The sequence below is a fragment of the Mus caroli genome, unplaced genomic scaffold (assembly GCF_978045245.1).
Source record: "Mus caroli unplaced genomic scaffold, Mus_caroli_1 scaffold_4, whole genome shotgun sequence".
Classification (NCBI taxonomy): domain Eukaryota; kingdom Metazoa; phylum Chordata; class Mammalia; order Rodentia; family Muridae; genus Mus; species Mus caroli.
In genome coordinates this window covers 138,834,565-138,859,910 of record NW_028227259.1, presented here as the reverse complement: position 1 = coordinate 138,859,910, position 25,346 = coordinate 138,834,565, and the positions used below count along the sequence as shown (strand labels likewise).

At 49.4% G+C, this 25,346-nt stretch overlaps 1 protein-coding gene across 1 annotated transcript in view; it reads left to right on the top strand.

Annotated features, from left to right (window-relative positions):
• Positions 1-3,454, top strand: part of Limk1 (LIM domain kinase 1) — a 32,217-nt gene extending 28,763 nt beyond the window's left edge. The window contains exons 14-16 of the mRNA XM_021163055.3: positions 1,538-1,593; positions 1,852-2,009; positions 2,117-3,454. Of these exons, the coding sequence (XP_021018714.1) occupies positions 1,538-1,593; positions 1,852-2,009; positions 2,117-2,279 (377 nt within the window). The 3' untranslated portion in view covers positions 2,280-3,454. The remainder of the gene's footprint in view (positions 1-1,537; positions 1,594-1,851; positions 2,010-2,116) is intronic.
• Positions 3,455-25,346: the final 21,892 nt, after the last annotated feature.

Here is a 25,346-nt window from a genome sequence, read left to right as displayed (position 1 = left end):
TAGCCTCCAACTCACTATTTAGCCAAGGATGACCTTGTGCTCCTGTCCTCCTGCCTCTGGCTGCAGAGTGTTAGGATTGTAGGAGTGAGCCACCCCGTGCTGAGTCTGGGGTGCTGGGATAGAACTCAGGGCTTCTCTATGTCAGGTAAGCACACTGGCCAGGGTGCTGGGATCGAGAGCATGCCAGCTCGTCTGCCTTTATCTCTGTCTGATTATGTATCCGCTGTGTTTCAGTTTGTTTTGTTTGAGATAGCTCTTCTTTATTATGTAGTTCTGGCTGTCCTGCAACTCACTGTGTAGGTCAGGCTGGCTTTGAACTCACAGATTCACCTGCCTCTCCTTTCTGAGTACTAGGATTAAAGCTATGTACCACCATTTCTGCCAAACTTTGTCTTTTTTTTTTTTTTTTCAGGACAGGGTTTTTCTTTGTAGCTCTGGCTGTCCTAGAACTCACTCTGTAGAGCAGGTTGGCTTTGAATTCAGAGATCTGCTTGCCTCTGCTCCTTGCTTGCATGTGCCACCACCACCAGACCAGGCTTTGTCTTTTTTTAAAAGGTATTTATATCCAGGTAGTGGTGGTGCAGCCCTTAGGAGAGACAGGCAGATCTCTTTGAGTTCAAAGCCAGCCTGGTCTACAGACAGCCAAGGCTATACAACCCTGTCTTAGGGAAAAGGGGTGCTTATAGGGCTGCAGGTGTGGCTAATTAATTATCTAACATACAGAAAGTTCTGGGTTCCGTGTCCAGCAGCACATAAGTCAGGTGTGTTAACACATATCTGCCATCCCAGTGATGACAGGATGACAGGATGAACAGGAGGATTCCTGGCAAGTTTGAGATACACAGTGAGTTTCAGGCTAGCCTGGCTAGAGTGTGACCCTATCTCAAAAACACCAAGAAAATTGACATATGTTGGTTGTGTATCTTTTATCCTAGCACTGGAGAAGCAGAAGCAGGTTGGTGTCTATGAGTTCCAGGCCAGCCTTCCTGATCATGAGGAGTTCAAAGCCAGCCAGGGCGACCTAGTGAGACCCTGTCTAAAAACAAAACAGGCGGGCTCTGGTGGCTTAGCTGATAAGAGCATCCACTCTGCTGCTCTGTGGAGGTTTAGTTCCCAGCACCCATATGGCGGCTCCTAACCATCCAGGACTCCATTTCCAGAGGATCTCATGCCTCTGGCCTCCACAGGCACCAAGCACACATGTGGTACACACACACACACACACACACACACACACACACACACACACACATAGACAAAACATTAATACACATAAGGTAAAAAAAAATCTTTAAAAAATTAAAATGAAAATAAAGAGGTGTTTCAGATAGCACATGGGTCCCAGGCAGAGCCAGGAGTGTCTCCTTTTATGCTTTGCCGGGGAAGGAGCCCAGGGCTTCACGCACGCCACTCGAGCATCCCCGGTGCCTCAGTGCCTCTGCCTTGGCGCTCTTGGATCTCAGTAGAACGTGCTTTCCCTGCCTGTCTGTCACCGTGCTTAGTCCTGCATCCCTGCTGATCCTTGCTCTCTGTTTAGGTCGTAGTTACGATGAAAAGGTGGACGTGTTTTCCTTTGGAATTGTCCTCTGTGAGGTAAGTCACATAGCCGCCCTTGTGCCCAGACCCAGTGGCTCCTCTCCACTCTCTCCAACCCTCCCATGTTCCAGCCTGGATGTCCACAGGGGCCTCAGGCCCTTAGAACATGGCTCCCCAAAGCAGAGCACAGCATCAGTGGGGTATAGTTTAGTCCCTGGCTATTCCTATCTGAACTGTCCTCAGAGCATTTGACAGGCTTCCAGAACCCCCAAGCTCAGGGGTCCCACACTAACCAGTGGGCTCTGTTCTGAACAGATTATCGGGCGTGTGAATGCAGACCCTGACTATCTGCCCCGCACTATGGACTTTGGCCTCAATGTAAGGGGTTTCCTGGACCGCTACTGTCCACCAAACTGTCCCCCAAGTTTCTTCCCCATCACTGTGCGCTGCTGTGACCTGGATCCTGAAAAGAGGTGAGTTGGGTGGGTCGGGGGGCTAGCCTGAAGCAGCCTTGGGATAGGTAGGTCTTTGGGAAAGCCAGACTCACTGTCCCCTGATACTAACCTGTCTATCACCCCAGACCCTCTTTTGTAAAGCTGGAACAATGGCTAGAAACACTTCGCATGCACTTGGCTGGTCACCTGCCACTGGGCCCACAACTGGAACAACTGGAGCGGGGCTTCTGGGAGACCTACCGGCGGGGCGAGAGCTCATTGCCTGCCCACCCTGAGGTCCCTGACTGAGCTCAGTGGGCCCCACCATCTGCATCCCCACCTTTGGAGACAATACCCTCACCAGATTTCTCAGCAGGGGTGGCCTAGGCATGGAGCCCTCAGCCAGGGCCGTGGTGCCCACACCCATCCCCCAGACCCAGGCCCTGACCTGCCTTTTCCCCTCATGCAGGGTGCCCCCCAGCCTCTCTCTGCCTCTGGCCCCCAAGTCACCAGGCTGCACACACACGTGGTCAGTCACATTGCCCTGCCTTACCTCCCATTCCGAGGGGCCAACCCCTCACTGGTCTTGCATGAGCTAGAGGGTTGGGAAGCTGGGCTCATTCCACGCATTGCCTGCAGCCGTCTGCACACTGCACCTGCTGGCAGCTCCTCCCCAGCAAGGCTGGGCTAGAAGGCAGCTTTAGAAGTGAGCCCCTCTAATGCCAAGGGAGAGGCTCTGTGCCCAGGTACTCAAGGGGAGGCCAGGATCCCCTGGGGGAATCCAGGTAGCATCAGGTATTGACAGGGATCTGAATCCCAAAGCAGAGAGAGAGGTCCAACCCCATGTGGCCAGGCAGTGGCCCCTCGCTCTTGCTTAGTGTCCATCTCATTTCTTGATCAAAGCCACTTTAGTGAGAAATAGGTACCAGTCCTCAGGATGAGCCAGGATCCCTCAGGGGAGAGGGCAGACGATGCCTGGGATCCAGCTGACAGGAGGGTCCAGCCCGCACTACAGAGGCTGGGCAGAGGGAAGGAGGCAGCCACCCACCAGCACCCCAGCCCTCCAGGGTCATCTCAGCACCCAGGCCTCTCCCCATGGCTGGGGCAGCCCCGCCCCCTCCCTGGGTGCATCTGCCCTCTGAGTTCTTTCTGTGTGATCTATTTTTTAAGAAGAGTTTGTATTATTTTTTCATAACGGCTGTAGCAGCAGCTGCTGGGGGTTTAGAGGGATGGTTTTGTTTTGTTGTTTTGTTTTGGTTTAGGTGGGTGGGGGTGGGAGGGCCATGTCTTCACTCTGCTTCAGTTGACCATTAGAACGTATTAAACTGTGAAGCTTTCCCAGTGCACTTTGAACATGGAAGAGAATCTGAGCAGATCCCCGCGGGACCAAGACTGAAAGAGGCAAGGTCTCCTTGCCTCGGCCCAGTGATCGTGACAGGAATGAACCCAAACTCGGAACAATAAAGTCAATTCTGTGCTCCCCACGCGGGGCTTGCATCCTCGTGTGTGTCTGAGAGCTCCAACGGAGCAAGCAAGAAGAGAGAGTGAGCCGGGCGTGGTGGCGCACGCCTTTAATCCCAGCACTTGGGAGGCAGAGCAGGCGATTTCTGAGTTTGAGGCCAGCCTGGTCTACATAGTGAGTTCCAGGATAGCCAGAGCTACACAGAGAAACCCTGTCTCGGGGGGGGGGGGGGGGGACACGAACAGAGAGCAGATGTGGGGTTGGGTGTGGTGGCCCACACTGCTGAGAGACAGGCAGGCAGGTCCCTGTGAGGTCTAGGCCAGGACTTCACAGAGAAACCCTGCCTAATGTGGGGTGGCTTGAGACGTAGCTCAGTGGCTCTGGAAAGGGACTGGGATTCATTTTTGGGATCCGCATCAGGTAGCTTAGAGGCACCATAGGGTCAGCCACCCTCTTCTGGCCTCTGGAGGCACTGTACTTGTATGCATATATGCAGACACATACACGTAATTACGTAAATATTCAGAGGCTGGGGTGGTGCTTCAGTTAAGAGTAGTTACTTGGCCGGGCAGTGGTGGCGCACACCTTTAATCCCAGCACTTGGGAGGCAGAGGCAGGCGGATTTCTGAGTTCGAGGCCAGCCTGGTCTACAGAGTGAGTTCCAGGACAGCCAGGGCTACACAGAGAAACCCTGTCTCCAGAAAAGAAAAAAAGAGTAGTTACTTGTATCTTCCAGCAGCCACGAGTTACTGTGAGTTACTGTGTTCCTGAAAGGAAAACTGGGGATGGATGGGAAGGATGGCGAAAGAAATAACAAGCCAAGACAAAGTTCTCTGAACAAGGCTCAACTTTAATTCTAGGGTCTGATTTTTAAGGGGAGGGGCATTCCCCACTATGCCAGGATCTTGCTTTGTCAGGATCTCATCAGGAAAACAGGTTCAGCCTCTCAGCAGGTAGTGGCATCTTGGAGGAAGCAAGAGCTGCAACAGGACAATAGACTACCTAGGTCGGGAGACTCCACCCTAGGTGGGCTAGCAGCTGTGGCAAACACTAGGTCTGAATGAGGCCTCTCAAGGCTGAGGGGAAGGGCACAGTTACTCTTCTTGCAGAAGACTCGGGTTCAATTCCCAGCACCTGGGTAGTAGCTTATAACTGTAACTTCAGTTCTGGGTGGTTCAGCGCCCTCTTCTGGCCTCTGCACACGCCATATGTGTATACATACAGGCAGAGCAAAGTTTTAAAATATTTTTCTAAAAGCCTGCTGGAGAGGTTCCAGGCAAGGTGTGGGAATGCACACACACAGGCTTTTTAGAAGCTGGGCTGGACCTGGGCGCACTGATACACGCCTGTAACACCAGTACTTGGCAGCTGAGGTAGAAGGACTACAGGCTGTCTAAATTTAAAGCCAATTTCAACCAGAGATGGGAGACCCTATCTGGAAAAAGATCAGGTGTAGTGAGGTGGAGAAAAAATGTCAGGGGGTGCAGTTCAATTGGTAGAGTGTAGGCTTAGCGTGCAGAAAGCCCTAGGTTTGGGGCTGGTGAGATGGCTCAGTGGGTAAGAGCACTCACTGACTGCTCTCACAAAGGTCCTGAGTTCAAATCCCAGCAGCCACATCATGGTGGCTCACAACCATCCATAATGAAACCTGATGCCCTCTTCTGGTGTGTCTGAAGACAGCTACAATGTACTTACAATAATAAATCCGGAGCAAGCAGAGGTCCTGAGTTCAATTCCCAGCAACTACATGATGGTTCATAACCGTCTGTACAGCTACAGTGTACTCATATACATTAAATAAATAAATCTTTTTTTTAAATCTTAAAAAAAAAAGTACCGGTTACCCTTCCAGAGGGCCTGGGTTCAACTCCCAGCTCCTACATGGAGGCTCACAACTGTCTAACTCCAGTTCCAAGAGGTCCAACACCCTCACATAGACGTGAGTGCAGGCAGAATGCCAGTGCACATGAGAAGGAATAAAATATGAAGTAAATGAAAGGAAGCTCAGACGATCCAGGTCATCCTTAGCTACATGGCGCACTGTTCAAACATGAAGAGGAAAATGCTGGCAGTGTGTCTCAGTAGAGTGCTACCCTAGCATAGAAGAAGCCTTTGGTCACGGTGGTGATTCAAGCCTGTATTGCTGATGCACAGGAGGTGGCAGAAGAGAAGGGTCAGGAGTTCAAGGTCATCCTCAGCTACACAGTTTGAGGCCAGCCCAAGTTTCATGAGAGCCTATCTTTTTTGTTTGTTTGTTTGTTTGTTTTTTCGAGACAGGGTTTCTCTGTGTAGACCTGGATGTCCTGGAACTCACTCTGTAGACCAGGCTGGCCTCGAACTCAGAAATCCACCTACCTGCCTCTGCCTCCCAAGTGCCGGGATTAAAGGCGTGCACCACCACCACCCAGCGAGAGCCTATCTTTAAAAGTTACATGAAACTGGGTAATGGTGTTGCACACCTTCAATCCCAGCACTTGGGAGGCAGAAGCAGGCAGATTTCTGAGTTCCAGGCCAGCCTGGTCTGCAGAGTGAGTCCAGGACAGCCGGGAGAAACCCTGTCTGGAAAAAACAAAACAAAACAAAAAGAATGGAATATCTGAATATCTGGTGCAGGAGTCTGAAAGCAATGCACAGAATGTCACCTTGCACGGGGAAGGTATAGACAAAAGTCATCAATCGGCCTCAGCCCTCAAGTAGCTGAAGGAGAGAATGTATTCGGCATCTGCCACATTCTTGCAACCTTCAGTGATACCTTTGTTCATGTTACCAATCTTTCTGGCAAGGTAACCATCTACAGAATGACTGGTGGACCGCTCTCCTCACCCAGCCAGGGAGGCAGCCCAGGATGTGGTCCAATGATGCACCATCCATGTCCCTGTGTATTAACCTCTGGACTACAGGAGGAAACAACCAATCCCTCTGGACCTGGAGCCCAATCAACCCTCAGAGATCTTGCTTCAATCAGGGATGAAGATTGGGCGGGGGGGGGGGGGGGTGTTGAAAATGTTCCTTCCATCCCCTCTGATAGCACTGAAAGGTGGGGGAGTGGTCATTGTGATTTCTCTATGAACAGGACTGCTCAGATTATTTTCTTTTAATAACCTGCTTTTTGTAAGCTAAAAGGAAGTAGGGAGGGAGGGAGAGAGAGGGAGGGGAGGAAGGGAGGGAGGGAAGGAAGGAAGGAAGGAAGGAAGGAAGAAAGGAAGGAAGGAAGGAAGGAAGGGAGGGCCAGCCCAAGCTAACCTTACAGATTATTAGCACTGGCTCCCACCCATGCCTGGTCGCAGGCAGCCGTCGATGGTAACAAGCTGCTCTTAGATGCTCTGTGCTCTGGGTATCAGCATCCTACTTACATTGGCACAGTTGCAGCGGTTCAAGATCAAGGACAATTTCACAACCTCACTTTGGAACGCCCATTTGTCTTACCACTCCTTCCCACCCACCTTCTCACACTAGCAGGCCCTTAGGTGATCTGGAAGATGAAGAGAGGAGAGAACAAACTTCCTTTGAGTTTTCCAGGAATCCTTTGAATGGCTCTACAAACAGCAAGCATTTGGCCACATGCCCAACACTTTACAACACAGGCAGCATGCCTGTAGCTCTCGTCAGAGATCTGAGCACAAGCTATAAAGCACACAGGATTCTGGGTTGGTTGGTGTGTTCAGGTTAAGACAGGGACTCAAATTGTAGCCTACATTGGCCTAGAAGATGGGACCCTCCTGCCTGAGCTTCTGGACTGCTGAGATTACAGGTGGACACCACCATGCCCACAAACATCTTTCCCTGGAGGTTCTGAACACCAGCCCTACAGAGAACACTCTCCTTATTCCTAAGGGTTCTGACTCCATTATCCTGAGGGATTTAGGATTAACGTGACTTGGCATAAGGAGGGGGATTGGAATATCTATTGATTATCTGAGCGAATGCATTAATGGGTAACTTGGTTGAGTGAGATGGTTCAGTAGGCAAAGGAGCTGGCTGCCAAACCCGAGGTCCATCCCTGAGACACACATGGTGGGAAGAGAGGACCAATTCCTCTAACGTTCATATGCATGATGTGACAAAGTGTGCCTCTCCCAGTAACAAAAAGGAATATGTTAGAAGTTTATACATGCCGTTAATCCAAATCACTCTCTCCAGAGATAGATGAATCTCTGACTCTGAAGCCAGTCTGACCTACATAGCAAACTCCAGGCTACCCAGGGCAACATAGTGAGACACTGTGTCCAAAAAAAACCAAAAAAACAAAAACAAAATAAAAATTTTTCTTTTTCTTTTAAAGAATTTTCTTATTTTGTATGTATGTGTTTATGTGTTTTGCCTGCATGTATGCAAGTGCCTGCAGTGCCCTCAGAGACCAGAAGAGGGCGGCAGATCCTTTGGAGCTGGATTGCAGATGGATATCAGTAGCCATGGTGGCAGCTGGGAATGGAACCTGCGTCCTCTAGAACAGCTAAACCCATCTCCAGCCCCTCAAAAAAAAAAAGTTCTGGCTTTTTGAGTCAGGGTTTCTGTGTGTAGCCTTGGATCTCCTAGAACTCACTCTGTAGACCAGGCTGGCCTTGAATGCAGAGATTCATCTGCCTCTGCCTCAGTGTTGGGATTAAAGGTGTGCACCACCACTGCCCTGGCCTCTAGGTACATTTTTATGGTTTGATTTGTTCATTTATAGGGTGTCAGTATTTGGCCCAGGATGGCCTTGGCCTCAGCCTCTTTTTTTGGGGGGGGGGGGAAGCGTCTCACTACATAGCCCTAGCTACAGAGATCTTCCTGTCTCTGCCTCCCACCATAGCCTATTACCTCTACCTGTTGAAAGCTATGATAATAGACATGGCCTACCATGTCCAGCAGAGCAGTACAATCTTTAAGAACTAGGACCTCTCAGAAGGTAATCAAGTCTCTGAGGCACCACTCTTGGAAGAGATTAGAGCAGTTCTACTCTGGCCACTCTCGCATGTACTCCCACTTTCCTGACACCAGGTATTATCAGATTTTCACCAGAGATGAGCCACAATGGGTCCAACACCAGAAGCTCCACAGTTCTGAGCGAAGTAAATCCTTGATTCATGGAGAGGATGGCTCCGTGGTTGAGAGCACTGACTGCTCTTCCAGAGGTCCTGAGTTCAAATCCCAGCAACCACATGGGATGTTCATGCAGTCAAAATATTATACAAATAAATTTTAAAAAACAAAAGAGTGCCAGGTAGTGGTGGTGCTGAAGGAGGAAAATTACTGGCCACCTGAACTCTTCAACTCAGAGTCCTACCCCTCCCATCTGGAGATTGTTCCCGGAACACTCCTGAACTCTTCACCCCAGAGTACATTCCTGAACTCTTCACCCCAGAGTCCGACCCCCTCCCAATTGAGGACTGTTCCAGGAACATTTTTTAGATAAAGGCTTCCTGGAACAACCCCAAGAACATTTTTGAGATAATGTTCCAATAGATCGGGTGCATTGCCAAATATAGGACACGACCCCTTGGTTACGGAAAGCCCCTTGGAAAGCCCCTTGGAAAAACCCTTGGCAAAACCCCTTAGTTACGCAAACTTGTACTTTTCCTACCCGGCTCCCCCCTTGGCTTTTTCCTATATAAGCCTGAGAAAAATTTGGGTCGGGGTCGATTCTCCTCTACACCATGCTAGGTGTATGAGTTTCGACCCCAGAGCTCTGGTTTATGTGCTTTCTCGTTGTGCCTTTATTAAATCTTCCTTCCTATATTCTGAGTTCGGTCTCAGTGTCTTCTTGGGTTCGCGGCTGTCCCGAGACTTGAGTGAGGGTCTCCCTTCGGGGGTCTTTCATTTGGGGGCTCGTCCGGGATTTGCGCGACCACCCAGAAGTCCTAGACCCACTTGAAGGTAAGATTTTCTGCTCTGTTTTTGGTCTGGTGTCTGTGTTCTGTTTCCGTATCTGGTGCGATCGCAGTTTCGGTTTTGCGGACGCTCTGTGCTCAGTACGTGCACCTGAGACCGCGCTCCGAGAGGGAACGCGGGGTGGATAAGGATAGACGTGTCCAGGTGTCCACCGTCCGTTCACCCTGGGAGACGTCCCAGGCGGAACAGGGGAGGACCGGGGACGCCTGGTGGACCCCTCTGAAGGCCAAGAGACCATCACTTTGGTGGAAGGTCTAAATCGGCCGGCCTTGGAGAGGCCATCTGATTCTGTAAGTTGCCTGTGGTCGACGTGAAGTCGCCGCTGTTTTTGGTTTCTTTTTTGTCTCAGTCTCGTGTCCGCTCTTGTTGTGTCTGCTATTATTCTAGAAATGGGACAATCTGCCTCCTCTCCCCTGTCTCTAACTCTGGAGCATTGGAGAGAGGTGAAGGTCAGAGCTCACAACCAGTCAGTCGAAGTTAGAAAAGGTCCTTGGCAGACCTTCTGCACCTCCGAGTGGCCGACATTTGGAGTGGGTTGGCCACCAGAAGGTGCTTTTGACTTGTCACTAATCGCCGCCGTCAGGCAGATTGTTTTCCAGGAAGAAGGAGGTCACCCTGATCAGATCCCCTACATTGTGACTTGGCAGAATCTTGTTCAGTTCCCACCTCCGTGGGTCAAGCCTTGGATTCCAAATCCTTCGAAACTGATGGTCGCGATTGTCCGGTCTGATGCAGCCGGAAAGTCCGGTCCCTCAGCACCCCCCAAGATTTATCCAGAGGTTGACGACCTCCTCTGGATGGACTCCCAACCTCCCCCTTACCCCCTGCCCCAACAGCCACCTGCAGCCGCCCCGCCACAGGGACCAACAGCGAGAGGGGCTCAGGGACCGGCGGGGGGGACTAGGAGCCGCCGAGGCCGAAGCCCTGGGGAGGAAGGGGGGCCAGATTCAACAGTCGCCTTGCCGCTTAGAGCACATGTGGGAGGGCCAGCGCCAGGACCTAATGATCTCATTCCTTTGCAGTACTGGCCTTTTTCCTCTTCTGATTTATATAATTGGAAAACTAACCACTCTCCCTTCTCAGAAAACCCCTCTGGGCTTATTGGGCTCCTTGAATCACTTATGTTCTCCCATCAACCCACTTGGGATGATTGTCAGCAACTCTTGCAGGTCCTCTTCACCACGGAGGAGAGAGAAAGGATACTGCTGGAAGCCAGGAAGAATGTCCTAGGACAAGATGGGACCCCCACTAATCTCCCCAATCTCATAAATGAATCCTTCCCCTTGACTCGTCCTAATTGGGACTACAACACTGCGGAAGGTAGGGAGCGTCTCACGGTCTACCGCCGGACTCTAGTGGCGGGGCTCAAAGGGGCCGCACGGCGACCCACTAATTTGGCCAAGGTAAGAGAGGTCCTTCAGGGTCCAGTGGAGCCACCCTCTGTTTTCTTAGAATGAATAATGGAGGCTTACAGGAGGTATACACCGTTTGATCCCTCTTCAGAGGGTCAAAAAGCGGCCGTGGCTATGGCTTTCATTGGTCAGTCCGCCTCTGATATTAAGAAAAGGTTACAGAGACTAGAAGGGCTCCAAGATTATACTTTACAGGATCTAGTAAAGGAAGCTGAAAAAGTGTATCACAAAAGGGAGACAGAGGAAGAGAAGCGAGAGAGAGAAAAGAAAGAGATTGAAGAGAGAGAGAACCGGCGTGATCGCCGCCAAGAGAGAAACTTAACTAGAATATTGGCCATAGTAGTAGGTGAAAAAAGGTCAGAGAAAGGACAGTCAGGGTACCTGGGCAACAGGGCAAGAAGACCTCCGGGAGAACAGAAACTTCCACTTGAAAAAGACCAGTGTGCATACTGTAAAGAGAAAGGACATTGGGCCAGAAGTTGCCCCAAAAGGAAGTCAAGAGAACCCAAGGTGTTGACTATGAAAGAAGACTAGAGGAGTCTGGGCTCGGATCCCCTCCCCGAGCCTAGGGTAACACTTTCAGTGGAGGGGACTCCTGTTAATTTTTTAATAGACACAGGAGCAGAGCATTCAGTCTTGACTAAACCGTTAGGACGATTAGGAAACAAGAAGACTATGGTGATGGGAGCCACTGGCAGTAAATTTTACCCCTGGACCACTGAGCGAGTTTTAGAAATAGGAAAGAGTCAAGTAACTCACTCTTTTCTTGTGATTCCTGAGTGCCCTGCGCCCCTTCTGGGACGAGACTTGTTGACCAAACTTAAAGCTCAAGTTCAGTTCACCTCAAAGGGACCCAGAAGGAGGATATACGGGTCAGCTAACCTGGACGAGGTTGCCCCAAGGATTCAAGAACTCCCCTACTCTTTTTGATGAAGCGCTCCATCGTGACCTTGCGCCTTTTAGAGCGCAAAACCCTCAGATTTCTCTCTTACAGTATGTAGATGACTTACTGGTTGCAGCCTCAACCCAGGAACTGTGCCTTGAAGGAACCAAGAAGCTCCTGAATGAACTGGGTGAGTTGGGGTACCGGGTATCGGCCAAGAAAGCTCAGCTATGTCGTACCGAGGTGACCTACCTAGGATACACCCTCCGAGAAGGAAAGCGGTGGCTCACCGAGGCCAGAAAAAAGACTGTGATGCTGATCCCAACCCCTACCACCCCGCGCCAAGTACGTGAGTTTCTGGGGACGGCAGGTTTTTGCAGACTCTGGATACCAGGGTTCGCAACACTGGCGGCCCCTCTATATCCACTTACTAAGGAAAAAGTCCCATTCACCTGGACTGAAGAACACCAAAAAGCCTTTGACAGCATAAAGGCAGCCCTGCTTGCAGCCCCCGCTCTGGCTTTGCCAGATTTGACTAAGCCTTTTACCCTATATGTTGATGAGCGGGCTGGAGTAGCCCGCGGGGTCTTGACTCAGACTCTGGGGCCCTGGAAGCGGCCAGTGGCCTACCTATCTAAAAAACTCGACCCAGTCGCCTGGTTGGCCCTCCTGCCTGAAAGCCATTGCTGCAGTAGCCCTGCTTGTTAAAGACGCTGACAAGCTTACTCTGGGTCAGCATGTGACTATAATCGCTCCCCATGCTCTGGAGAGTATTGTACGACAGCCCCCTGACCGGTGGATGACTAATGCCCGGATGACCCACTACCAGAGTTTGTTACTAAATGATCGAGTAACTTTTGCTCCACCTGCCATCCTCAATCCTGCCACCCTCCTCCCCTTGACGGATGACTCCACTCCTGTACATCAATGTGCTAATGTCCTGGCTGAAGAAACTGGTAACGAGGAGGGATCTGACTGATCAGCCTTGGCCAGGTGTGCCTGCCTGGTACACAGATGGTAGCAGCTTTGTGGTAGAAGGAAAAAGAAGAGCAGGAGCGGCAGTGGTAGATGGAAAACAGGTAATTTGGGCGAGTGGTCTTCCAGAAGGAACTTCGGCTCAGAAGGCTGAACTCCTGGCGCTAACCCAAGCCCTGCGGTTGGCCGAAGGTAAGGCGATCAACATTTACACTGACAGCCGCTATGCTTTCGCTACAGCCCATATCCATGGGGCCATCTACCAACAGAGGGGGCTACTTACCTCGGCAGGTAGAGACATTAAAAACAAAGAAGAAATTCTGGCCCTCCTAGAGGCTATACATATGCCAAAGAAAGTGGCTATTATCCATTGTCCGGGCCACCAAAAAGGACAGGATCCTGTGGCCCGAGGAAACCAGATGGCTGATGTAGCAGCAAAGCAGGCAGCTCAGGGGGTAACAATCATGGTAGAAAGAGGCAGGCCCCTGCCAGAGCCCTCACCGGCAACCAGTCCTAATTATACTTACTCTGATGAAGATTTTAAACTATTAGATTCCATGGTTTGTCGCAAACAGGCGCAGGAATTCAATTTTAGGGGGCTAGCGCGGACTGTAGATGGGCGTATTATTTTACCTACAAAAGAAGGAAGAGACTATGTCCAAAAATTACATCAACTGACTCATCTGGGATCTGATAAACTCCTACAGCTGATCAAGGGTTCCGATTATTATATTTTAAGACTCAACTCGGTGGTACAACAGGTAATTGACTCCTGCCAGGCTTGTGCTCTCACCAATGCTGCCCGACCTTACAAAGAACAAGGAAAGAGACAACGAGGAGATCGCCCCGGAGTTTACTGGGAAGTGGACTTCACTGAAATTAAACCAGGAATGTATGGCAACAAGTACCTGCTGGTGTTTATAGACACCTTTTCTGGATCGGTAGAGGCTTTTCCCACTAAGTCTGAAACCGCTCAGGTGGTGACCAAGAAGATCCTTGAAGAAATCCTACCCAGGTTTGGGATCCCCAAGGTAATTGGCTCAGACAACGGGCCCGCATTTGTTGCCCAGGTAAGTCAGGGATTGGCCTCACAATTGGGGACTGATTGGAAGTTACATTGTGCTTATAGACCCCAGAGCTCAGAGCAGGTAGAAAGAATGAACAGGACTCTAAAAGAGACCCTAACTAAATTAGCTATTGAGACCGGCGGTAAAGACTGGGTGACCCTCCTTCCCTTTGCGCTTCTTAGAGTCCGAAACACACCTGGACGTTTCGGTCTTACCCCTTATGAAATTCTACATGGGGGACCGCCCCCCTTGACCGAGTCTGGCGGGATATTGGATCCCTGTGTTGACTCTTCCTCACCCTCTGCTCTGTTTACCCATTTAAAGGCCTTAGAAGTTGTCAGAACACAGATCTGGGACCAGATCAAAGAAGCTTATGCACCAGGGACTACGGCAGTGCCCCACGGGTTCCAGGTTGGAGATTCGGTCCTTGTCAGACGACATCGCACTGGCACTCTTGAGCCTCGGTGGAAAGGACCATATCTGGTGCTGTTAACAACTCCCACGGCAGTAAAGGTAGACGGAATCGCCGCCTGGATCCACGCCTCCCACGTCAAGAAGGCTCCTAGCCAGGGAAGAGGCAACCATGAAGACAACTGGACGGTGGCAGCTACTGATAATCCTCTTAAACTTCGCTTGTGTCGCGGGTGCCACCCTAAGCCTAGGGAACCACAACCCTCATGCTCCAATTCAACAGTCTTGGGAAGTGCTTAATGAGGAGGGAAACATTGTATGGGCAGTCACTGCTGTCCATCCCCCTTGGACTTGGTGGCCTGATCTCACCCCTGACATCTGTAAGTTAGCAGCAGGATCTCCCAATTGGGACCTCCCCGATCATACTGATCTTAGTAACCCACCCCCTGAACAGCGGTGTGTTCCGAGTGGAATAGGGAACACGTATGGATGTTCGGGGCAGTTCTACCGAGCTAATCTTAGAGCTGCACATTTTTATGTTTGCCCCGGTCAGGGTCGGAGCGGGAGGCTTCAACAAGAATGTGGAGGGGCATCAGATTATTTTTGTGGTAAATGGACATGTGAAACGACAGGGGAAGCCTACTGGAAGCCTTCCTCTGACTGGGACCTAATCACGGTAAAACGGAGGTAGTGGTTATGACAGGCCAAACCAAGGAGAAAGAAACCCCCATAAATATCCAGAAAATGGGTGCGCTCTTAAAAACAGCCCCCCAGGACCATGCAAAGGTAAATACTGCAACCCCCTACTTATAAAATTCACCGAAAAAGGGAAACAAAATCGTTTGAGTTGGCTTAAAGGAAATAGGTGGGGTTGGCGCGTATACATTCCACCAAGAGACCCTGGGTTCATTTTTATGATCAGACTGACAGTGAGAGACCTGGTGGTAACACCCATAGGGCCCAACAAAGTCCTTATGGAACAGGGCCCCCCAGTCGCACCAGCTCCCCCAAAAGTCCCGGCCGCACCAGCTCCACCAACCCCACAGCCTAACACAGTGGGACCCTCCCTAGGGACTAATACTCCCCTCATAAAGCCAACCTTAGTTTCCCCACCGCCCCTAGATACAGAGAGCCGTCTGGTCAGTCTAGTCCAAGGAGCTTTTTTAGTTTTAAATAGGACTAATCCTAATATGACTCAATCATGTTGGTTATGCTATGCCTCTAGGCCCCCTTATTATGAAGGAATTGCTCAGATCAGGACTTATAATACTACTTCAGATCATTCTCAATGCCTTTGGGGAGAAAACAGAAAGTTGACTCTGGCTGCAGTTTCAGGGAGTGGGCTTTGTTTAGGCCAGGTACCTCAGGATAAAGGGCACCTCTGTAATCAGACCCAGAACATCCAGCCTAACAAAAGTGGTCAGTATCTAGTGCCCCCCATAGACACAGTATGGGCTTGCAATACCGGTCTCACTCCTTGTGTATCTATGTCTGTTTTTAATAGTTCCAAAGATTTCTGCATTTTAGTTCAACTTATTCCTAGATTCCTATATCATGATGATAGCTCCTTTTTAGACAAATTTGATCACCGGGTCCGCTGGAAAAGAGAACCCGTTACCTTAACTTTGGCAGTACTTTTAGGATTGGGAGTAGCCGCAGGAGTAGGTACAGGGACCGCTGCCTTAATTAAGACCCCCCAATACTATGAAGAATTACGTACAGCTATGGATGTTGATCTTAGAACTATAGAACAGTCTATAACCAAATTAGAAGAATCTTTGACTTCCCTGTCCGAAGTAGTGTTACAAAACAGGAGGGGATTAGACTTATTATTCCTTAAAGAAGGAGGACTCTGTGCTGCCCTAAAAGAAGAATGTTGTTTTTATGTTGACCATTCAGGAGTAATCAAAGATTCTATGGCCAAACTTAGAGAACGCCTAGATATACGTAAAAAAGAAAGAGAAAGCCAACAAGGATGGTTCGAAAGCTGGTTTAAGTCCCCTTGGTTCACCACTCTCCTCTCCACCATAGCAGGACCCTTAATTACACTTATGCTTTTGCTTACTTTTGGCCCCTGCATCCTCAATAAGTTAGTAGCTTTTATTAGAGAAAGAATAAATGCAGTGCAGGTTATGGTACTAAGACAACAATATCGGGTCCTCCAAGAGGCTGAAAACTCGCTCTAAGATTAGAGCTACTTACTAAAAGGAGTGGGGAATGAAGGAGGAAAATTACTGGCCACCTGAACTCTTCAACTCAGAGTCCTACCCCTCCCATCTGGAGATTGTTCCCGGAACACTCCTGAACTCTTCACCCCAGAGTACATTCCTGAACTCTTCACCCCAGAGTCCGACCCCCTCCCAATTGAGGACTGTTCCAGGAACATTTTTTAGATAAAGGCTTCCTGGAACAACCCCAAGAACATTTTTGAGATAATGTTCCAATAGATCGGGTGCATTGCCAAATATAGGACACGACCCCTTGGTTACGGAAAGCCCCTTGGAAAGCCCCTTGGAAAAACCCTTGGCAAAACCCCTTAGTTACGCAAACTTGTACTTTTCCTACCCGGCTCCCCCCTTGGCTTTTTCCTATATAAGCCTGAGAAAAATTTGGGTCGGGGTCGATTCTCCTCTACACCATGCTAGGTGTATGAGTTTCGACCCCAGAGCTCTGGTTTATGTGCTTTCTCGTTGTGCCTTTATTAAATCTTCCTTCCTATATTCTGAGTTCGGTCTCAGTGTCTTCTTGGGTTCGCGGCTGTCCCGAGACTTGAGTGAGGGTCTCCCTTCGGGGGTCTTTCAGTGCAAACCTTTAATCCCAGCACTTGGGAGGCAGAGGCAGGCGGATTTCTGAGTTTGAGGCCAGCCTGGTCTACAGAGTGAGTTCCAGGACAGCCAGGTCTACACAGAGAAACCCTGTCTCAAAAAACAAAACCAAACAAACAAACCAAGAGCAAAAATACTCTTAACTACTGAACCATCATCTCTCAATAAGAATTTTTAAAAGACCTTGTCCTCGTTAGTATAGTGGTGAGTATCCCCTCCTGTCACAGGAGACCAGGGTTCGATTACCCAACGGGGGGAGAGTGTTCACTGTTTTGGTTGGTCTGAGAGTAGTGGTGTTTACAACTAATTGATCACAACCAGTTAAAGATTTCTTGGGGCTGGAGAGACGGCTCAGCAGTTAAGAGCACTGACTGCTCTTTCGAAGGACCTGAGTTAAAATCCCAGCAACCACATGGTGGCTCACAACCATCATTACAGCTGAAGTGTACTCATATAAACATAAAGAATTTTTAAAAGAATCAAACATGCTGTGTGGTGACACACACCTTTAATCCCAGCACTTGGGAGGCAGAGGCCAGCCTGGTCTATACAGAGTGAGTTCCAGGACAGCCAGGGCCACACAGTGAAACACTGCCTCAGGAAAAGAGAGAGAGAGAGAGAGAGAGAGAGAGAGAGAGAGAGAGAGAGAGAGAGAGAGAGAGAGAGGAAGGAAGAGGAAGGAAGAAAGGAAGGAAGGAAGGAAGGAAGGAAGGAAGGAAGGAAGGAACCATTTTGTCATAGGGAGAATGATAGAATTTTAAAATTTTAATCTGTGTGTGTGTGTGTGTGTGTGTGTGTGTCACTGTCTCTCTCTCCTAAGCAGGGTGTGTGTGTGTGTGTGTGTGTGTGTGTGTGTGTGTCTCACTGTCTCTCTCTCCTAAGCAGGGCATGCCTCCAAACCCATGACAGGAAATTCTTAGGCAGGTGCTCTATAGCTTGAGCCATGCCCCCAGCCCCCCTCCCTGGAGGATTCTAGGCAGGGGCTCTACCACTAAGCCACGCCCCCAGCCCCTCCCTGGAGGATTCTAGGCAGGGGCTCTACCACTAAGCCACGCCCCCAGCCCCTCCCTGGAGGATTCTAGGCAGGGGCTCTACCACTAAGCCACGCCCCCAGCCCCTCCCTGGAGGATTCTAGGCAGGGGCTCTACCACTAAGCCACGCCCCCAGCCCCTCCCTGGGGGATTCTAGGCAGGGGCTCTACCACTGAGCCACACCCCCAGCCCCTCCCTGGGGGATTCTAGGCAGGGGCTCTGCATCCCAACTCTTTTGTTTTTGAGCTAGAGTCTCACTGTATAGCCCAGGGTGGCCTCCAACTTTCAATCCTCTTCCCTCTGCTTCCCCCATAGCTAGGACTCTAGACATGCAACCCCACATCCAACTTATAAAATTCTTGTAGACACCGCTTGTCTGTGCTGCTGTTTCCTGTTTCCTTAGAGAACTGCACATGCACTCTTCTGCTGCCCCTCCCCGACCCTGGAATACTCCTGGTCAGAGGACTCAGTGCCCCTCATGCAGCAAAGCCAAACACCCACTGGGATCCAGAGAAGGCACTACATCCCAGCTTGGAACAGGTCACCACAGGAAGCATCCCCACCCCCGCCCCCCCCCCCCCCCCCCCGGAGCAATGGTTACTCAGAAGGCAGAAGAATGGGAGTTTGAAGCCCATCAGTAAAACATAATGAGAATTGTCTTACAAAACAGAGGGCGTGGCAGAGGGAGGGCAGGAGGGAGGGAGGAAATAAAATTTGCCTGGCATAAAGGCACAGCCCAGTAATCCCAGCATTTAGGAGACAGAAGCAGGGGAGATAAGGGCTCCAAGGCCAGCTGGGCTACAAAATTTAAAACTAAAAAAAAAAAAAAAGGAAGGCCACCATATCCATGTGCAAGAAAGGAAGAGAGCCGGGCATGGTGGCGTACATCTTTAATCCCAGCACTTGGGAGGCAGAGGCAGGCAGATTTCTGAGTTCGACGCCAGAGTGAGTTCCAGGACAGCCAGGGCTATACAGAGAAACCCTGTCTCGAAAAAAAAAAAAAAAAAAAACATAGAAAAAAAAGAAAGAAAGAAAGAAAGAAAGAAAGAAAGAAAGAAAGAAAGAAAGAAAGAAAGAAAGAAAGAGGGCTGGTAAAATGGCTTAGCAGGTAAGAGCACTGACTGCTCTTCCCAAAGTCCTGAGTTCAAATCCCAGCAACCACATGGTGGCTCACAACCACCAGTAATGAGATCTGACACCCTCTTCTGAAGACATCAACAGTGTACTTACTTATAATAATAAATAAATCTTAAAAAAAAAAGAAAGGAAGGAAGGAAGGAAGGAAGAAAGAAAGAAAGAAAGAAAGAAAGAAAGAAAGAAAGAAAGAAAGAAAGAAAGAAAGAAGAAAGGGGGAGGGAGAGGAGTAGGGAAGCAAGAGAAATTAATATCAGGCAAGTATTATATCAGGGCCTGGGAGATAGGGCTCTTTGGATAAAGGTGCTTGCAGTAAAAAGCCAGGAGACCTGAGTTCAATCCCTGAGACCTACATGGTGGAAGGAGAGAACCAATTCCCTTATGTTTTTTCTCTAAGTTTCACATGTGCTCTGCAAAACGTGTGTGTGTGTCTATATAAATAACTAATAGGTTTTTGGGTCAGGCCAGGTATGGAGGTGCAGGTCTGTAACCTCAGCACCTGGGAGGCGGAAGTAGAGGATCAAGAGTAGAAGGTCTAACCTAAGCAAAAAAAAAAAAAAAAAAAGTCTGGAATCCTGTCAATCAAGGTGTTATTGATCCTTCTCAGTGGACCCTGCCCTCAGGACAGATACCACAGAGCCCCAAACTGCCATAGGGTGTGCCCTGCAGGCTGGCTGACCCATTCCCACAGCAGCTTTGGGTTCCAAGGAATCTAGGCCACCATATCCTGCCACCTTGATGTCCCTCAGGCACCTGTTAGGGCTGGGCAAGGGCAGGGCTGGAATGCAGGTCATCCCACCCAGAGCAGATTCCATGACCTGAGATGGCCAGCATCCCTGCTCTCTAAAGAAAGGTGGAGCCTGGTTGCTACAATTGTGTCTGTACCTGCTTGCAGCTTTGCATGTGTGGATGTCACAAGTTGGCCTCGGGCGTCTTTCCTTGGGGACTATCAACCTTTGTGGTTTTTAAGATTTAGTTTGGGGTAGAGAGATGGCTCTGAGGTTAAAAGCACTGACTGGCGGACCCGGATTCAATTTCCACCCAGTTCCTTAGGATCCAACACCCTTATACAGTCATAAATGCAGGCAAAACACCTATGCACATGAAATACAAATCTATAAAAATTGGGCTAGAGAGATGGCTCAGTGGTTAAGAGCACTGTAAACTCTTTCAGAGGTCCTGAGTTCAATTCCCAGCAAGCACATGGTGGCTCACAACCATCTGTAATGGGATCTGATGCCATCTTCTGGCATGGAAGTATGCAGGCAGGTAGAGTACTCAAAGTACTCATATACTTAAAGTAATTAAATAATTTATTTTGAGACAGGGTTTCTCTGTGTAACCCTGGCTGTCTTGGAACTCACTTTGTAGACCAGGCTGACCTCGAACTCAGAAATCCTCCTGCCTCTGCCTCCCAATGTGCCACCGCTGCCCGGCAATAAATATTTTTTTAATTGGAAAAAAAAAAACATTAGAAAGATTTCTTTTTCACTTAAGTGTCTCTTTGTAGGTATGCACATGTGAGTGCAGGTATATAGAGAGGCCAGAAGAGGGCGCTGGATCTCCTGGAGCTAGAGTTGCAGGTTGTTAATAAGCCACCCAGTTTGTGTCCTCTCTAAGAGCAGTAGGCACTCATAACCACTGAGCCATCTCCCCAGTCCCCCATTTACCTTGTGAGACTGGATCTCTTACAGTCCTGGGTCTTACTAAATAGGTCAGGCAAGCCCCAGGGATCCCCTGTCTTTGTCTCCCCAGTGCTGGGCTTATAGTGCACACCCCAAAGCTCCCTGTTTTATAAAGGGGTTGAGGGCTGGTGAGATGGCTCAGTGGGTAAGAGCACCCGACTGCTCTTCTGAAGGTCCAGAGTTCAAATCCCAGCAACCACATGGTGGCTCACAACCATCCGTAACGAGATCTGGCGCCCTCTTCTGGAGTGTCTGAAGACAGCTACAGTGTACTTACATATAATAAATAAATAAATCTTTAAAAAAAAATAAAATAAAATAAAGGGGTTGAACTCAGGTCTTCAGGCTTTCGAAGTAAGTACTTTGTGAACTGGGTTAACATCAGGAGGTAGAGGCAGGTGAATCTCTGTAAGTTCCAGGCCAGTAGACCTCTGAGAGTTCAAGGTCAGCCCAATCTACATAGTGAGTCTGAGTACAGCCAGCGCTACATACAAGAGAGACCTGGTCTCAGAACTGAAATGTAATGTTTTCGGTTATATTTGTTTGTTTGTGGTGTAGTAGCACAAGGGCCCCAGTGCACGGGTGGCACTCAGGTTGTGGAAGTCTTACCTTCTCTCCAACCAAGTGGGTTCCAAGGATCAACTCATGATGTCAGGCTTGGAGACCCTTTAATGTTTGGGGGGCTTTGGGGTGGCTTTTATTGCTGTTAGGGGGGTTTGTTTGCTTGTTGTGTGCAGTCAGAGATCTTTTTTTTTTTTTTTTTTTTTTTTTTTGGTTTTTCGAGACAGGGTTTCTCTGTGTAGCCCTGGCTGTCCTGGAGCTCACTTTGTAGACCAGGCTGGCCTCGAACTCAGAAATCCGCCTGCCTCTGCCTCCCAAGTGCTGGGATTAAAGGCGTGCGCCACCACGCCCGGCTGCAGTCAGAGATCTTAAGATAGGGCACATGGGTGGTTTTCTTGGCCCACAGCCTCACAGAATCACCCTGAGAGTGGAGCCTAGACCTAACTGATGCCCCTGAGGTCCCCACCAATACACATAGTGGCCCAGTAACCCCAGGAAGGCCTAGGGCTGGGCACATCTGGTTGTGCACACCTGTTCTTCCAGAACTGGGGAGGCTGAAGTGGGAGGACTTTTGAAGCCAGCCTGAGCTACTGACAGAGTTCAAGGTTAGACCAGACAACTTAGTGAGATTCCCAGCCAGGCCTCAGTGATCTTCCTGGGTCTGCCTCCCTGGTGCTGGGATAATGGCGTGGGCCATCACACCTGGCTTGCTTTTTAAAATCAGGTGTGATGTAGCCCAGGCTAGCATCAAACTTATTTGTAATCAAGGATGATCTTAAACTTCTGAACTTCCTAATTCTTCTCTCTACCTCGGGAGTGTTGGGATTTCTCTGTGTATCCTGGTCATCCTGGAACTCACTCTGTAGACCAGGCTGGCCTCGAACTCAGAGGTTTACCTGCTTTGGCCTCCCAAGTGCAGGGGTTAAAGGCATGCACCATCACAGCCCAGCTAGAATCACTAAATTCTTAAATGGGGCTGCCTTAAAGATAAAACAAGTCATACTTCAGATTGTTTTAGGTAACAATAGCATCTATACCAACCAAACACAATAATTTCAGAATTTTGAAATACCACAAAGGGCCAGTGAGAGGCTCTGCAGGTAAAGGTGTTTGATACCAAGCTTGAAGACGGAAGTTTGTTCCCACATGGTAGAAGGAGAGAACCAGTTCTCACAGGTTATCCTTTGACCCCTCCATATGGATATTGTAGTTCTCTCACTCTCTCTCCCTCCCCCTCCCCCCCCCCATACACACACAATGTAACTTCAAAAAGACATACTACAAAGTAATGTCACAGCCATGCCACAAGGAGTTGAGAAACTGAACCACTTGTTGCTGGGGTAGAGTCACACAGCACTCAGTGACAGGGATGCAATCTGAGAAACACGTCACTGACGAATGCCCTCATCTTCCACAGAGAGCGCTTACACAGGCTGAGTGGTGTGTGTTGCTCATTCTCTCAAGGCAATCGAGAGACTTGGTAAACAAGATGTAAGAGAATGCTGTTGGCCGAACACCAAAGCACGTCTCACAGGAAACTTCTGTTTATATACACACTCTAAAATAAGGACAAAATGGGCTGGACAAATGTCCCAGTAGATAAGAACACTTGCTGCTCAGTCAGGAGACCTGACTGATGTTCAAATCGCGTGCATCCGGCTAAAAAGCCAGGCATGTCAGAGCAGCCTGTAGCCCTGCCATTGGGGGCCAAGAGGCAACAGAGGCAGAAGGATTTCTGGGACTTGGTGACAGCCTAGCTCCAGGTTAAGTGAAAGAGCCTATCTCAAGAGAATGAGTTGCAAAGTGACAGAGCAGGACAGGTCCTTGTCTGACCTTTGCACCTGCCCCTCTCCCATACACACCCACACCCACACACACACACACACACACACACACATTTTATTGAAACTTTTTAAAATGCTGAAGAAGGGAAGAAGGGGACTGGAGAGATGGCTCAGCAGTTAAGATCATTTGCCCAGTCCAAAGGACCTGACTGGTATCCAAATCTCCTGCATCAGGCTAAAAAGCCAGGCATGTCAGAGCATGCCTTCCAGAGGACCCCCATGGCAGCTCACAACCATCTGTAACTCCAGTCCCAAGGCATCCAACGTCCTCTTCTGGCCTCTGAGGCCACTGCACACACATGGTGCACAGATGGAGCATGAAAGCAAAATACCCATACACATTTAAAAACCAATGAGCAAAGTTAATAAGAACATTGGCGGGCCGGGCGTGGTGGCGCACGCCTTTAATCCCAGCACTTGGGAGGCAGAGGCAGGCGGATTTCTGAGTTCGAGGCCAGCCTGGTCTACAGAGTGAGTTCCAGGACAGCCAGGACTACACAGAGAAACCCTGTCTCGAAAAACCAAAAAAAAAAAAGAAAAAAAAAAAAAAAAGAACATTGGCTGTAGTGAGGGGCTACTTAATGGAACATGGGGTGACCTAAAAGCCACTCGCTCCTCAGCATGGGTGACTCACTAAAGCTGTGTCACTGGAGCTTCCTGAAAAACACACAGGCAGCTCATCTGCTCCGGAGTCTTCTCTCCCCAGTAATTGTGACTGCTGAACATAACCTGGCAAGGGCCTCCCTCCCCACCCACCCCCACCCCCGCTTGCAAAACCTCTAAGTTTCAGGAGCTTCCGGGGAATCTTCCTGGACTTCCTCCCCCTCCCTTCATCCCTCAGTTCACAGTAGCTACACAATGACTAATAACAGGAGTTGGGCTTCATCTGTGAGTTACTATGTACCCTAGAGTAGTTTGTTACACTGTTTCCTTTGACAGAGGGTCTCACACAGCCCAGGCTAGCCTCCATCTTACCTTACTCACCTCCTGGGTGCTAGGGCACAGGCTTACCCCAAGGCTCCCAGCATACTAGATTAGCACTCTACCAAACCACATCCCAGCCCTGTATAGCACTTTGGTTTTTGAAACAGGCTTGATTCTTACAACATCTCCACAAACAGAAAGCATGAGTTTGGTTACCATGGGGACAGCGTCCTCAGGTGATAGGAGTTTCTCAGGCTTCATCCTAAACCTACAGGACCATCAGGAATCAGCTCCATAGTTCAATGTGGGCAGACCCATCACTGTGCAGTGAATGGCTAAAGGAGCTAGCTTCACCAGACAACAACTGACAAGCAAACTGTACCTGAGGCCCAAGACATGACTCACTGGGTAAAGGCGCTTTCCACCAAACCTGATGGATGACCTGGGCTTCATCCCTGGAATCCTTGTAAAAAGGCAGGTGGCACATAGCAGGAATCTGTAATCCCAGCATCCCTGTGGTGAGAGACTGGCCAGCTAGCTTGGGGCAACTTTGTAACAGCAGAGAGAGAGAGAGAGAGAGAGAGAGAGAGAGAGAGAGAGAGAGAGAGATCCTGCCTCAGTAGTGTGAAAGGATGGACTCCTGAAAGCTGCCCTCTGATCTCAATACATACATGGCCTGTGTACTCTCAACCAGTCTCTCTCTCTGTCTCTCTGTCTCTGTCTCTGTCTCTCTCTCTCACATACACACACACACACACACACACACACCAGTAAATTTAAAAAAATAATAAAAATTACAATTTTTTTAAAACTTAAAATGATAAGCCAGGCAGTGGTGGCATATGCTGTTAATCCCAGCATTTAGGAGGCAGAGGCAGGCAGATCTCTGAGTTCGAGGCCAACCTGGTCTACAGGGTGAGTTCCAGATCAGCCAGGGCTACACAGAACCCTGTGTCAAAACAAAAGAAAACAAACAGCAAGAAAATCAAGGACCAGTAAGATGGCTCAGTAGGTAAAGGCATTTGTCACCAGGCCTGACCTGAGTTCAGTCCCCAGGACCCACACCGTAAGAAGGAAATAAACAAGTTCTGAAAACTGTCCTCTAACCATATGTGCACTTTGGCATGAGTACCACTCCCCTCACACACAATAAATGGATAAATGTAATACATACAATAATAGATAAATAGCCAGATGTGGTGGTTCATGCGTGTGGTTCCAGCACTCAGGAGATGGAAGGAGGAGGATCAGAATTTCAAGGTCAGCCCAGCAAGGGTGGTGCTGCATGCCT